The sequence below is a fragment of the Salvia miltiorrhiza genome, chromosome 8 (genome assembly GCF_028751815.1).
Source record: "Salvia miltiorrhiza cultivar Shanhuang (shh) chromosome 8, IMPLAD_Smil_shh, whole genome shotgun sequence".
Taxonomy (NCBI): domain Eukaryota; kingdom Viridiplantae; phylum Streptophyta; class Magnoliopsida; order Lamiales; family Lamiaceae; genus Salvia; species Salvia miltiorrhiza.
In genome coordinates, this window is record NC_080394.1 from 30,714,291 (window position 1) to 30,727,804 (window position 13,514).

General features: G+C 34.7%; 1 protein-coding gene and 1 long non-coding RNA gene across 5 annotated transcripts; one reads left to right on the forward strand and one right to left on the reverse strand.

Moving 5' to 3' along the window:
• The first annotated feature begins 416 nt into the window (after positions 1-416).
• LOC130997694 (uncharacterized) lies at positions 417-1,803 on the forward strand. Its single transcript, XR_009093157.1, has 2 exons — positions 417-845; positions 1,289-1,803. It is a non-coding gene; the product is annotated as an uncharacterized LOC130997694 (long non-coding RNA).
• Positions 1,465-7,367, reverse strand: LOC130997634 (two-component response regulator-like APRR7). Of its 4 annotated transcripts, none has more exons than XM_057923022.1 (9): positions 7,115-7,367; positions 5,925-6,582; positions 5,019-5,180; positions 4,803-4,936; positions 4,133-4,291; positions 3,466-3,646; positions 3,104-3,383; positions 2,200-2,980; positions 1,465-1,694 (listed from the first exon to the last, which is right to left on the reverse strand). In XM_057923022.1, exons 2-9 carry the CDS (start codon positions 6,247-6,249, stop codon positions 1,587-1,589), a joined length of 2,130 nt encoding a protein of 709 aa, XP_057779005.1. In that variant the 5' UTR covers positions 6,250-6,582; positions 7,115-7,367; the 3' UTR covers positions 1,465-1,586. The 4 variants fall into 4 exon arrangements, with proteins under 4 accessions (XP_057779005.1, XP_057779008.1, XP_057779004.1 ...); XM_057923025.1 differs by having other exon boundaries at positions 5,758-6,582; positions 7,115-7,264; XM_057923021.1 differs by having other exon boundaries at positions 6,895-7,143.
• Positions 7,368-13,514: the final 6,147 nt, after the last annotated feature.

The following is a 13,514-nucleotide window of genomic DNA, read 5'->3' on the forward strand; positions in this document are numbered from 1 at the left end:
AATTCGGGGGCAAAATTGTTCTCTTATAAATTTAAATAAGGGGTTATGGCCAAAAAAATACACGAACTTTGAAAAAAGTTGTAATTTTCACCTGAACTTTCAATTAAGCTAAAATATACATAGATTTATATTTTTATTACGATTTTCACCTAAATTTGACTTTCAAAATAATTTACAATTGGAACTTCACCTGATTTTGATCTAACTTCTGATGATGATGAATAATTAGAAGCTCGGAGGTCTAAGAAAGAAAAGTTTAATATATTTAACTTAATTTCGACTGTCAATTAAGCTTCAATTTTATTGAAAGTCAAGATTAGGTGAAAATTACAACAAAAATATAAATTCATGTATTTTTTGGCTTAATTGAAAATTCAGATGAAAATTACATTTTTTTCTAAAGTTCATGTATTTTTTTATCATAACCCCTTTAAATAAACTAAAAGTTCATCTATTATTTGACACTTTTAAAGACTTGATTTAAAAATCAAAATTTATGTATTTACACGTCAATAATAACACTAAAAATAGCATAACTTTTGAAACTTTAATTTCACACAGCTTCATTTGCCATCTTCGATGCAGTAACTACCTAGCGGGCCCACGGTTCAAGTAGATCTCCTTTCCTTATCAAGTGATAGTGTTTAACATGCGATCCAAATTAACGCATTTATCTCCTCCCCCTTCCCCTTCTCTCTCTCTCTTCAAAGACAGGTTCATATGCACAGATCTATGATATGCATGCATGCATCGAAACAGATGAGCGCCGCCACAAGCATAACTTGTATAATCCTGCCTCCGGCCATGGCCCACGGCGGGGGAGGCAGCACGCCACTTATGTAAAGGTCAAAGACTGTCAATACAATCACCTATCTTTTATATTGTCTCCTTTGAATTTCACGTAACCATTTTCTTTATTCATCCGGGTACCTCTTATTTGTTTACTTAATCATTCCTCAAAAACACATTTCCATTCTCATTTTCCTTCGAAGCTAATTCAAGTTTACTGCACTAAGCGTATTATATATGTCAATGTAAGCATGCACGACCCATGTTTCATCGCTTCTTTCTCCGATACAAGATTTGTGTATATATATATATAGAGAGAGAGAGAGAGAGAGAGTGAATACCTTTTGTAAGAAATGATAATACATGAATAAATCCATGAACAAATCAATATAACACATGAACAATCATATTAAATTAATGTAATTGCTCAAAGTGTTACATTTATTTGTTTATGAATTTCATTGCTTTATTCATGTGTAAGTAAGTGAGAATTCAACAGATACCTGTCCCATCGTCGTTCCTAGACTGCTATGGCTTCCCATTCCATTGATTCTGTCACAAAGATAATTAAGGGTTAAGCCATCATGAAACACTGACATACGGTAACTGAGGAGCCGAGAGAACTCAAAATATACACCACCAAAAGTGTCATCGCGAAATGTGACTACACCATCATACAAAAACAAAACAAGCAATGCCATTCATCAAATAATCATAAATACTTGGACAGCTCCTGCATTAACAGTTTCTGTTTGGGAAGAAAAAGATTAGTACACAACAAGTACAGTGGTGGGGAATCATTCATCTCCAGTTCTACTTGAGCTTTCGGTGCCCGACTGCTTTACAAATTGTCCGCGAACACGAGGCCTCTGTTCAGCCAACTTCTTTCTGTTCTGATACCGTACCTGAGCCAAAACCACACTGTAAGAGGACATGTATGGAATATAACTAACAATAATCGTACTGTTTACAGAATTTTTTGGTTCAAAGTTACTGTTCTTATATTCAACACTACTGCTTGGATCTTTAATCTCATGGATTTTGATATGTGAAACCCTCTCACACAAGTTAGTGACCATAAAATAGTGGCAAGATAAGAGTTTGCTTCTGCAGCTGATAAACCAGCTAAAAACACACAAATGTCTCCATATCCTAGTTCGAAAAATCACCAGTTACATCAAGAAAACACGATAATCTAAAATGCAATACTATAAGAATGAAATAAGAAAAAATCAAGGCTTGACTAGAAGAAAATTATCTGAACCCTAAAAACACATCATTTGCATTATTTAGACTCGATGTAGCAATAGCTCAAGAGAGATGAGATGCCTCACGCATAAACAGCTGGATCGCACTAGCAATCAATTAACTATTTCTTGAAACTTTAATTATAGAAATGAAACTTGTTACCTTTTTCTTAAAACATCTGTCTTTTCTCTTCTGGCGGAACTTGATAAGGGCAGCTTCCCGCTGAGCAAACTTGTTTTCGTTCCCACTGCCGCTGCCACTGCCACTGCCACTACGGCTGGCATCTCCACTGCCATTTTTCCCACCTTGACCAACATCACTTTCTGCATTATTTCCTATAGCATTCACAGCAGTACTGCTTCCATTCTGTCCATTACTTCCATGATTACTTCCAGACGTACTTCTGTTTAGACTAGAGTTCCTCAGGGTACCTTCCACCGGACCACCTACAACATTCGTTGACCCACAGTGTGGAGCTTCTATAGCCAACTTCTTCAAGGATGATTCATCATGGTTGGATGAGGGTTGATTTTCCATGTGAAAAGGATGGTGGTGGTGATAACTTTGGTGATGAGGATGCTGAATTTGGAGCTCCTGGTATGAGCTTCTGCAAAGGTCTGTAGATTGTATTCCATTAGGCGTGAGACCAGCTTGCTGCTGACTGTATCTTAGGTCATTTTTCACAGGTCTGAAAGCAGAAGCGTGTAAGCCATTAACTGCAGAGGTTGCTTCAGATTTATCTTTAGGGAGTTTATTTGTGGTAGAGCCCATATCTATGTTATTGCTAACACCATTTGAACTTTGATATACAACTTGATCGGTTGAATATACTTGTAAATCACCAACAGACTCTCGTTTTGCAACTTCAGTACTATTGTCAAGTATCGAACTGCTACCAGTGATCCCATTAGGAGCCTTGAAAACATTTGTAGGTGTGTTATACCTGCATTGCACAAGGAAAATAAAATAAAATTGCAGATATTGATAACAATTTTGTTAGTATAGTATATTACAGCTGGAACAAGAAAGACAAAATGTTGCATATAATTATCTGTCCTTCCATAACCTTGAGAAGGCTGACTGCACAGAGCGGCGCAAAACATAGCGATCATCTTGAGCACTTCCAATTGTGTCATGCACCCCTCTAGGTCTCTTTAGGCTAAGCTCGAAATTTGGCTCTTTACAATCACTGGTTGCATTATTGTCGATGTCTGATTTGTTTGCCGCTTCTCTGGAAGCAGATTCTCTACCAATGGGATTGGACTGTACCTCTACATGATTTTCATATTTAGGTTCTGCGTATCTATGCACAACTGTCTCTAAGTCATTGCTCTTCCTAGCCTCGTCTGCAGTTACATTTGCACTTTCCACATCAGATAAACGGAAGGAGTGAATTAAGCCAAAAAGTTGGCCGTACATAGATCATACCGAGCTGTTTTTGTCCATGGCCATCCCAAGCTGCGCTAATTTGCACTTTTTTGTTAGGAGAGTGCTCAGCGTTTGAGCGAATAACTTGGGCACACGTGCTGTCTGGGCACTCAGCAACTTGGTCCATTGGAGATAAAGCTTCAGAGCTGTCAACTTCTACAGCTTGTTTTGTCCAAGAGCTCTGTTGAACAGTATTGTTAGAACAAAAGCTTATTAATTTCCCCCTTATGAAAATGTTGTTCAAGAATGTCACCCAGATAATATTCCAGGAATCCCAAACTTAGAGCTATATGCAAAAAATTTCTCCCTCGTATTTCAGAACTATATATATAGATTTAGAAGCTCGAGGGCGGTTTCTGTTCATAGATCTCTGGTATGTCAGTTCAGTAATTACCTATGGGAAACCATGTAACAAGCCAAAACATGACAATCCAGAACTTATCGACTAGATGTTCAGATTCTTTTACTATTCACAATCAATGGCCATATGTTATAACTAGTACCCATTTGATCACAAGTAACCATTTGATCACTATCAATTTCAGATCACACCATATCCCAATTGGAACCCAATATCACATTTTTAGGTCTTAGAAACTGAATAGCACCTAAAGTTTGGCAAGTTTATTATAACATAGAGTATCATGCAATATAAAAGAACTATTACCTGTGCGCCACTCCCATCATCACTTCCATCTCCAATATTTAAGCCATTGCTGGCGTTGTTTTCCCCATCACCACTTGCACTGTTGCCCGACTTCTCACTTCCTTTCAATTTGACAGACTTTTGAGTTTGAGTAGCACTTTCACTCCCACTTCCACTAGACTGAAAGCAAAATTAAGCAAGATGAAAATGAGAATGTGACAAAAAAACTAAATGTAAACACAATTGTGTATACCCGAAACAGCCATGATCTTCTGTATTGTCTCACTAATGATTCCTTTGTTTCTTTCCTCAGTTGAGCTAAACTAATCTTCCTTATCTTAAGGCACTTCTCTATTCAAATTTTCCATGAAACATAATAACATAATATATTAATATGTTATGACATTAAAAGTAAAGGAACAAAGAAAAATGAAAACCAACACTACCACGCTTGTCCTATGTTACATGGTAGATATGTGCTCTTGGGTAACAAAAATTCAAACAAGAAAATCTAGATCATCACGCAGCAGTTTCAGCCAGTGAAGACTGACCAAAATGAGTTGGGTGTGTCGAAGCAACTTTGCTATGGATATAGGATAAGAATGAAGTACAACCACTACACATCTTATGGCTCATACCAGATGCAAGTTTACAACAGATTATACAGAGTGGGAAAGTTATGAAGACTCACGCTGTGGCATCTCCTCCATACATGCTGCCAAAGATTCTTAAGCTCATTCTTTCTGATAGGTTTAACCAAGAAGTCAACTGCTCCTTTGGAGAGACACTTAAATACTAAGCCCATAGAATCATGAGATGACATCACTGCACGTAAAATCTCACAGCTTCAGGGTTAGTAGAACCTCTGTTGAGGTAACAAATATGTGACAAGATGATAAGTACTTACTAATGACAGGAACATTCTTGCGAGTTTTGTGGTTCATAATCTTGCCCAGAAGGCCTATTCCAGATATACAAGGCATCACTACCTCAGTTAAGACAATGTCAACATGGTTAGTTACATCTTCCAAAATCTTGCATGCTTGAAGTCCATTTGCAGCCTCAAGTACTGCATCAGCCAGTCAACTAGAGTTAGATACAATAGAGTATTATCAAGAATTCCTTTGTGTACAATTGGCGTTCCATGATACCATAGTACTCTTCCACAGTTATCAGTCAAGGCAAAAGCTTGAAGCCGGATTCCATGAGTTATAAAAAAGGCAGAAAACATGATAAAATTTCAATTTTGAATCTCAAAGTGAATTCCATACATATATAGTATGTTGAAAGATGAAGGAGGTTAATCGTGAGAAGAAACAGAATTCTGGATGTTGGTTGATTTTGAATAATGAACGAAGATGATAGAAGAGGATTTTGAACACTTTCACATGCAACACCAGTAGACTATCAAACACCCTAACCCCCCCCCCCCCCCAACCAAAAGCTGTATCAAGGGAAAATTCGAGAACAATAACAATGATGTTCATTCAAGATGCAAAATAACAACTAGCTTCCTTCAGGAGATGATAGTAGTAGTAACTTCTTGAGGTTACGAATGCAATGATTTTGTAAATCTCCCAATTACTATACTATTGAGTTATTAGATTTTTTAGCCTCTCCGAAACTGGGTGCATTCTGTTTAGTACCTCCAACATAACTTGTCTAGCTTCTCCCTTGGTAACTCAGAAATACTTCACACGTGATTTTTTGCTAGCATGCTTCAACGATTCATCCAAACTCAAAATCCTTCCATAATATTTCACCACAAACTCTTAGGTTACGTTCTTAATTGGCATTGCCTAAAGTTGCCTACCTTCATAATTGCAGTTTTTTAGCAGAGCAGTTACAACATGGCGTGTAGAATCATCATTCTCCACCAGCAGGACCCGGATAGTTCTCACATGAAGAAACCTCTCCCAGCAAACCCCTGTCCCCTGAGACTGCTGCTGCTGCTGTTGCACTTGCAAATTACCTGAACCTTGCAACCCACTAGTTGCACCACTAGTTTCAACTTGCTCGGCTGCATCAACATTCAGGTCACTGACTTGAACCGAACCACGTCTCTGAACCAAAATTCCATCTTCACCGCTCTTGTCCTCACCTTGTGTCTCTTTTTCTTCGTTAGCATCAATATTCATCGAAAGACTCCCTTACCAACCAGATCCAGCAACAACGTTGATGTGCAAGATGCTCAATATTCCTCTCGCTCACTAAACCTCTGATAAACGTTTGCCAAAAAATACAAAAGGCGCAATAGTAGTAGTAGCTTCTTTCTTCAGGCATCCAAATCCTACATTACTAAATGATAGTAATCCACCGGAAAATAGCCAGATCATGAAAGCCAGTCAGACAAAGTTGTGTATGTAAAATTGGATAAACAACTCTTCACTTTCGCCCCCAAACTGAATCACAACATTGAGTCCCTGTTCAGTAACGACTCCAAAAATCCTTGTCAGTGCTGATACCACACCCTGTAAACAATAAAACAGAGCATCAGCAAGCAGCTCACTACTTGATTCCAAACCCTAGTCTATCAACTAAGACGCTCCAGATTATTCATTAAAAAACCAGTAATAACACCTAAATATCCAAAAATACATCATCAGTAGTGATTATAATCAATCATGCCCTGCACCACACACAAAGTTCAAAAAATCCCTAATAGTAATAAATATTCTCAGCATACCAAAAACACACATATATACTCAGCCAAAAATAAGAAAACACACTCTCTACAGAAATCAGCTGAAGTATTACAACATCAAATTATCAATCAACATTACCTTGCAAGGTCGTCAAATTAGGGCAAATCGACAGTCAAAGATGCACAAACCCCTCCCACAATTTTTTTGAAAACAACAGATATATAATAAATAACAAAACAGAGCAAAATCACTCCTGCACGAAGAAGAGAGCAGCAGAAGCAAACGCAGCTGAATCAAGAAGCAAGCCACCAGTATCAGGATTCGGATCGACAAAATAGATAAGGCTTATCGAGTATACCTGTGTTTTCGTAGAGGGTCTTTTTCTTTTCAGCTTTCCGGAATTTAACGCTATTTTAGGATTGTTTTTTTCCAAAAACTGCTTCGGGGGACGATGACATGGCTGTTTTTGCGGGCTCAGCGTGTGACACGTAGGATTGGTATACGCCACGTAGGATAGATCCGGGCTACGTGTGGTGATTACTATGACAAAATCTAAAGGCGAGAGCTTTGGGGCTTTGGGCCAAATCAATACAGATTCGGAGCCTCAAAACGGGGGGACACCTGGCGGGTCTGCGCAGAAAAATATCTCCATTTTGTGGGCTTATTTGCAACTTGCTCCTTTAGGTTATATCTTACTCCACTACGACCCTCAAACAAAAAAATAATTGACATTCCACACCTTTGGGAATTTAAAATAGGGCAACCATGCTAAATGGGCTCGGCCCCACGGATTTTCCGGTCGGATTCATTTAAATAAAAATTCAACATCAAAGGCTCTCTTACTACATTTGCCTATGTTATAGTATATCAATATTTCAACTCTATTTTATTGGTAATATCTAGTACTCCCTCCGTCCCATGAAATTTGAGCAATTTTTTTCAACACGAATTTTTAAAAAATGATATTTTATATATTAAATGTGATAGGTAAAAAAGTGAAAAGATAAATAAAAAAAATATCATAAAAAGTGCTCAAGGTTCACGGGACAACTCGAAAAGAAATATTACTCAAATAACGTGCGAGAAGGGAGTATTTCACCAAACAAAACAAAATTCTAGTATAAACCAAATCAAAATGTTTTAGAGGTGAAATAAATTGTATATGTGGATGATTTAATATGACTATGGATGATTATTTGTGTGTGTATATATACAGTGACATAATACAAAGGTGAGAAGATAACCGCACGCAGGCGGGATCACTATCTACACAAAAGTGGAAAATTGCACGTAGACGAGATTGAACCCAACACCTTTCAGAAATGAGAGTTTTTGAGTGTCTCAGCTTTGTTACTTGAGTTAAACCTCATTGGCTTATTGATGTGATTTTTTATTATTACTTTAAATTGTGAGAGTTATAAGGTTGAATATTTAGAAATCATACAATATTTATAAGTATTCCATCTTTAGTTTCTCAAAAAAAAGTGTGTCATTTAGCAAATTTTAAAATTTGTTCCATATAATACTCTATTTATATTTATATATAAAAAAATTATTTATTTATTATATATGATATGTAATACTGTATAATAATAATGCGTAATGCTAATTTTTATTATCGGATAATTTTAAATTTATTTAATAACTATAATTAATGTTACACTTTATACAAAGTTGAAAATTTACATTTTCAAATTCATGATTTTATTAAGTAATTGATGTGAATTATTTTTTTATTTTTAAAACATACTCTATCCGTCCACGATATCGTTTTCACTTTTTCTATTTTGGTTCGCCCACAATATCATTTCCACTTCCATTTATAGTAGTAGGATCTACAAACTACATTCACAATAATAGTGGGACCCAAACTCCACTCACAATAATACTCATTACTATCAACTTTATTCACTATCTTTTTGAAACTCGTGTCATCCACAAAGTGAAAATGATATCGTGGACGGAGGGAGTATTTTGTATTTGTTTATATTTTAATTTTGTTTAATATTTATACTTATTTATGTGTCAATATATGAAAATGACAAATTAGATATAGTAAAAATAAAAATTATCCACTCACATAAAAAATTTAAAAACTAGCCATTTTTATTGTAAAAATTCCAATTTACCCCTAATATAAAAAATTAAAAAATGGCCTCTCTTCTCTCTCACTCTTACTCACTCACGCATTCCCATTCCTGTTCAGATCTGTGCACCACAATAGTAGTGTTGCCACCGCCATAGCACTGTTAGGGTGCCTCCAGCGGTTCAAAAAACCAGCTTCCATAATTGAGAACTACCATTGGAGAAATAGGAAACTGGTTTTTTTTTTTTTAAATCGAGAAACTGGTTCCGAACTGGGAACCAATTTTTGCTGACACAGTGGGTCCCATTTTTCTCTTTGGCGCAGGCCCCATTTCTTTAAATTGCTTATTTCAACCCAATATTGGCGGCCCCCATTCCTTCAATTTCCTGTTTTCTGCATGGGTGTTTCCCATTTTTTTGTTTTGCTTTTTTTATTTTGAATATGTATGTTACGTAAAATAAATATGTTGCTTTGTAAATTTAATATATATATATATATATATATATATATATATATATATATATGGGAAGGCTAAAATAAGAACGCTTCTTAAAATATAAAATAGGAACCATTTTCAGTTTGTTGGACGAATTCATGATCCTGAGTTCGAATCCCAAAGGTAGCAAAAATTTATTTTTCACAATTTATACCTTTATACAGTAAATTCGTATGTGTTATACATAAAATTCATACATTTTTGCTGGTTCGTAATTCTTAAAATAAGGGTGGTTTATTGAATAACCGCCCATATATATATATATATATATATATATATATATATATATATATTTCTTTGTTGAATCACCTGTAGCTAACTTTAATTAATATTAATTTGAATTATTTTTTTATGTACTTTTAATTAATGTAATTTTTATTTTTGCAATGTAAGTTTAATTTTAGTAATGTAATTTTAATTTTAGTATCTCATTTTAATTTTATTAATATAAATTTAATTATTATTTAGAATTATAAAGTCATTTTATTTTATTATACTAGATAATTTAAATATAAAATTTAAATTAAATACTCCGTCCGTCCATGAAAGAACTTTCTAGGAGGGAGTGGCACGAGTTTTAAGAAAAAATATTGTTAAGTGTATTGAGAGCGGTGAAAATGTGTTATAATTAATATTGAGAGTTGTGAAAAGTGAAAAGTAAGAAGATTATAAGTGGTGGGGTATAGTCCAAAAATAGATAGGAAGTTCTTTTGTGGACGTCCCAAAAAGGAAAGATAGGAAGTTCTTTCGTGGACGGAGGGAGTATATAATTAAAATATGTAAAATATAAATTATAATTGAAATAAAATTAATGTACATGTAGATATATAAATATAGTATATATTATAGTGGGACCCTTAAAAAGTAATAAATTGGTTTATTGTTGGGGGAGATGTAAGAGAAAAGGTAGGTGAGTTTCTAAAGCTGATGTGACACTTTGGAAGCTGGAATTTAAGTTTATTATTGGAGGCACTCTTAGGTTCAACGCCGACTTCGTCGTTTGCAGCGAGATCTCGTAGTCGATTATCTCGACCGCTTAATCTGTGACGGTTGCGTCGGATTTTTCTCCAACGATGGAGGAGAGGAAATCAATGATGAAGGCAGCAGTCTGAAGCTAGACGCGACCGATGTCGTCTCTGCGGGCGATGGATCGGAAGCGGTGGAGACAGTTTAGCTCCGAGCTCGGTGAGTTTTTCGTGTTGTCGAGGAGCTTGAGGATTTGGGGCGGTCGACAGCGGCCCTTCGTCGCCTCATCTTAAAATCCCGCGCGATCTCATGCACCAGCCTCTGGAACGGCATCTTTTGGATGAGCAGTGGGTGGCATACCTCTTTGAATGTCTGATGCCACTTAAAAAATAATACTCCCTTCGTCCCACTTCAAATGTCCCATTTTTTATTTTGGGTTGTCCCACTCCAAATGTCTCATTTCCTTTTTTGGTAATACACTCTCTATCTATATTTAATATTTAAACAATTTTCATCAACTCACTTTATCTACTTTATACATATTTTTTTAATTTTTGTGCCCAAAAGAAATGAGACATTTAGAGCGGGATGGAGGGAGTAACAATTTGTTGCACAGTCCAGAAGAGGTTGAAGCATTATATTCTAATTTAAAGGTGGACTGTACCGGATGTTAGGATTTAAAGGTGGATTTGGGGGTCGTTTAGTGCAAGCCATGGATGTTAATTCTAGTGTTTTGGGAAATGGTATATTACGTGGACAAGAATAAGAATTTGCAACCCTAAAAAAAAAGAATAAGAATTTGCAGTGAGTTGAAGGAGAAATTGAGACGTCAAAATTGGGAGAAAAAAATAAATAAATTCGGTGTGATTTTAATAGAAAATATATAAGTGATGGAGAAATTGATGCAGATCTATTTAAATATGTGAAGTTGCTTGCTGTCAATTGTTGTCGAGGTGAGTTTGTGTTGTTAATGTTTTTCAATTCACAATTAATTCAATAAATTCACAACTGCATCATCAATGTTGCTTGTGAATTTAAATTTTAAAGCTTGAATTCACAACCGGCACTATTTCTAATTGTGAAATCAAGCTTTAAAAGTTTAATTCAAAGTTGAATAGTTAGTGTTGGTTGAGGCTTGAATCCACAACCAACACTATTTCTAGTTGTGATATAAGCTTTAAAACTCGAATTCACAACTGAATAATTAATGTTGGTTGTGAATCAAGTTTTAAAGCTTGAATTTACAACTAGAAATAGTGTTAGTCGTGAATTCGAGTTATCTTAATGGATATTTTTTTTTACTAATTCAAATTGGTTATTTTCAAAATCTACTATTTATTTATTAAAACATGTCATTTATTCATCATGCATTGCACGAATAAGCATACTAGTTTATAGATGGAATATCACTTTTAGAGCGACGTGGATGTGTTACTCAAAATCCTTTAAATTTGTTATGTTTCTCAATACATTTTCTTAACCATGCACTTTTATTTAATACTCTCTTCATCCTAGCTTTTAGTATCCATCTTTCCTTTTTTAGTCGTTCCATATTTTGGTATTCATTTATATTTTCAGTAAAAATTGGTGGGATTCTTGTTTTTTTTAATTATTTTATCAGTCACATAAAATGTGAGACTCATATTCCACTCACAACATACTCAATCAATTTATTAAAACTCATGTAACTCTTAAATGAATACTAAAAGTCGGGACGGAGGAAGTATTATTTTATCTTGAATAATTATTTCTAAAATATATGCCTAAAAAAGTATAAATATAACCTACTGATGACATAGCTTGAGATACTTTTTCAATTTTCTTTCTTTTTCCTTTTATGCAAGCGAAACCATGTAGCAGACTAGAGGTTACGAACTTACGATTGCTTTGACAGCAAATAATAATATAATAATAAAATATAAAATAAAACTAACAAGATCTGATCTAAAATAACTTTTATATGTACCCACAGTATATACTATACATATAAGTCTAAAATGGAGTGTTGATGTGATAACTGGTGACGTATGCACCACAAAATGTTTAGTTTAAACAAATAGAATAAGATATTCAAAGTGGAAATTAAATCACAATCATAACAGCAATGCCCACACTTTAAGGGTGTGCTCATGTAGTCATGTGTGGGGTGAGCAAAATATTCGAAATCCGAATATCCGATCCGAACCAAATCGAAATTTAAAATTTGGTTCGGATTTTCGGATCGGATCGGATTGAATTTTAAGCAAATTTCGGATTTTCGGATCGGATCGGATTGGCACCTTAAAAATCCGAAAAAATCCGAAATCCGAATTATATTTATAATATAATTAATATTATAATATTATAAATAAATATATATATTTATTAGTTTTTAAATAGTTAAATATTTCTAAATTCTAACCCTATACTCCCATTTGGTTGATTATAATTAATGGCTTGTTAATTATGACCTTAATTTGATTGTATTATCTAATATGTTAGGTTGACATCTATTTCGGATTTTTTCGGTTTTCGGATTTTTTTTTGACATTTTGAATTTTTTTTCACATTTCGGGTTTTTCGGTTCGGATCGGATTTTATCCGAAATTTTTCGGATTTTCGGATTCGGATTTTCGGATAATACGGTTCGGATCGGATTGAATTTTAGGAAAATTTCGGATTTTCGGATCGGATCGGATCAGGCAAAAATCCGATCCGAAATCCGAATGCTCACCCCTAGTCATGTGCAAGCAGGTTGTCATTTTTATATATAAATCCTTATCAGTTCAAAATAATATAATATTTAAATTATATTATGTACAAGTTGCATATATATATATATATATATATTCAATCCAATTAAAATGAAATGAATTCGATCGTTTGCCCATAATTAGAATTTGACCTCATGTGGGTGGGTTAAAGAAAGGAGGCAATCAAATTTGAATCAATCAAAAGTCTAATTGATCGCTACGACTGAATTGTAATTTATAAACTAATTTATAAACGGGTGTATCGTATAATCGGGTTACACTTTTACTTAAACCCTGATCCGAATTAGTATTCTGACTCGAACCTTAGTAAACAATACTCTTTCTGTCTTATTGATAATGACTCATTACTTTTGAGCACAGTTATTAAAAAAAAGATATATTTAAGGGTAAAAGTGATAGAAAGTGGTGGAGCCCACAACTTTTTTTGAGAGGGGTGATTTACTTTTATGGTATAGGT

Excerpts from the sequence above, each read along its gene's own strand:
- LOC130997634 (XM_057923022.1), bottom strand. The coding sequence starts at position 6,249 with ATGAATATTGATGCTAACGAAGAAAAAGAGACACAAGGTGAGGACAAG. Across the intron at positions 3,384-3,465 it reads CCATGGACAAAAACAGCTCG|ACGAGGCTAGGAAGAGCAAT; the intron begins GTATGATCTATG and ends ATGTAACTGCAG. Across the intron at positions 1,695-2,199 it reads ACAGATGTTTTAAGAAAAAG|GTACGGTATCAGAACAGAAA; the intron begins GTAACAAGTTTC and ends GTTTTGGCTCAG.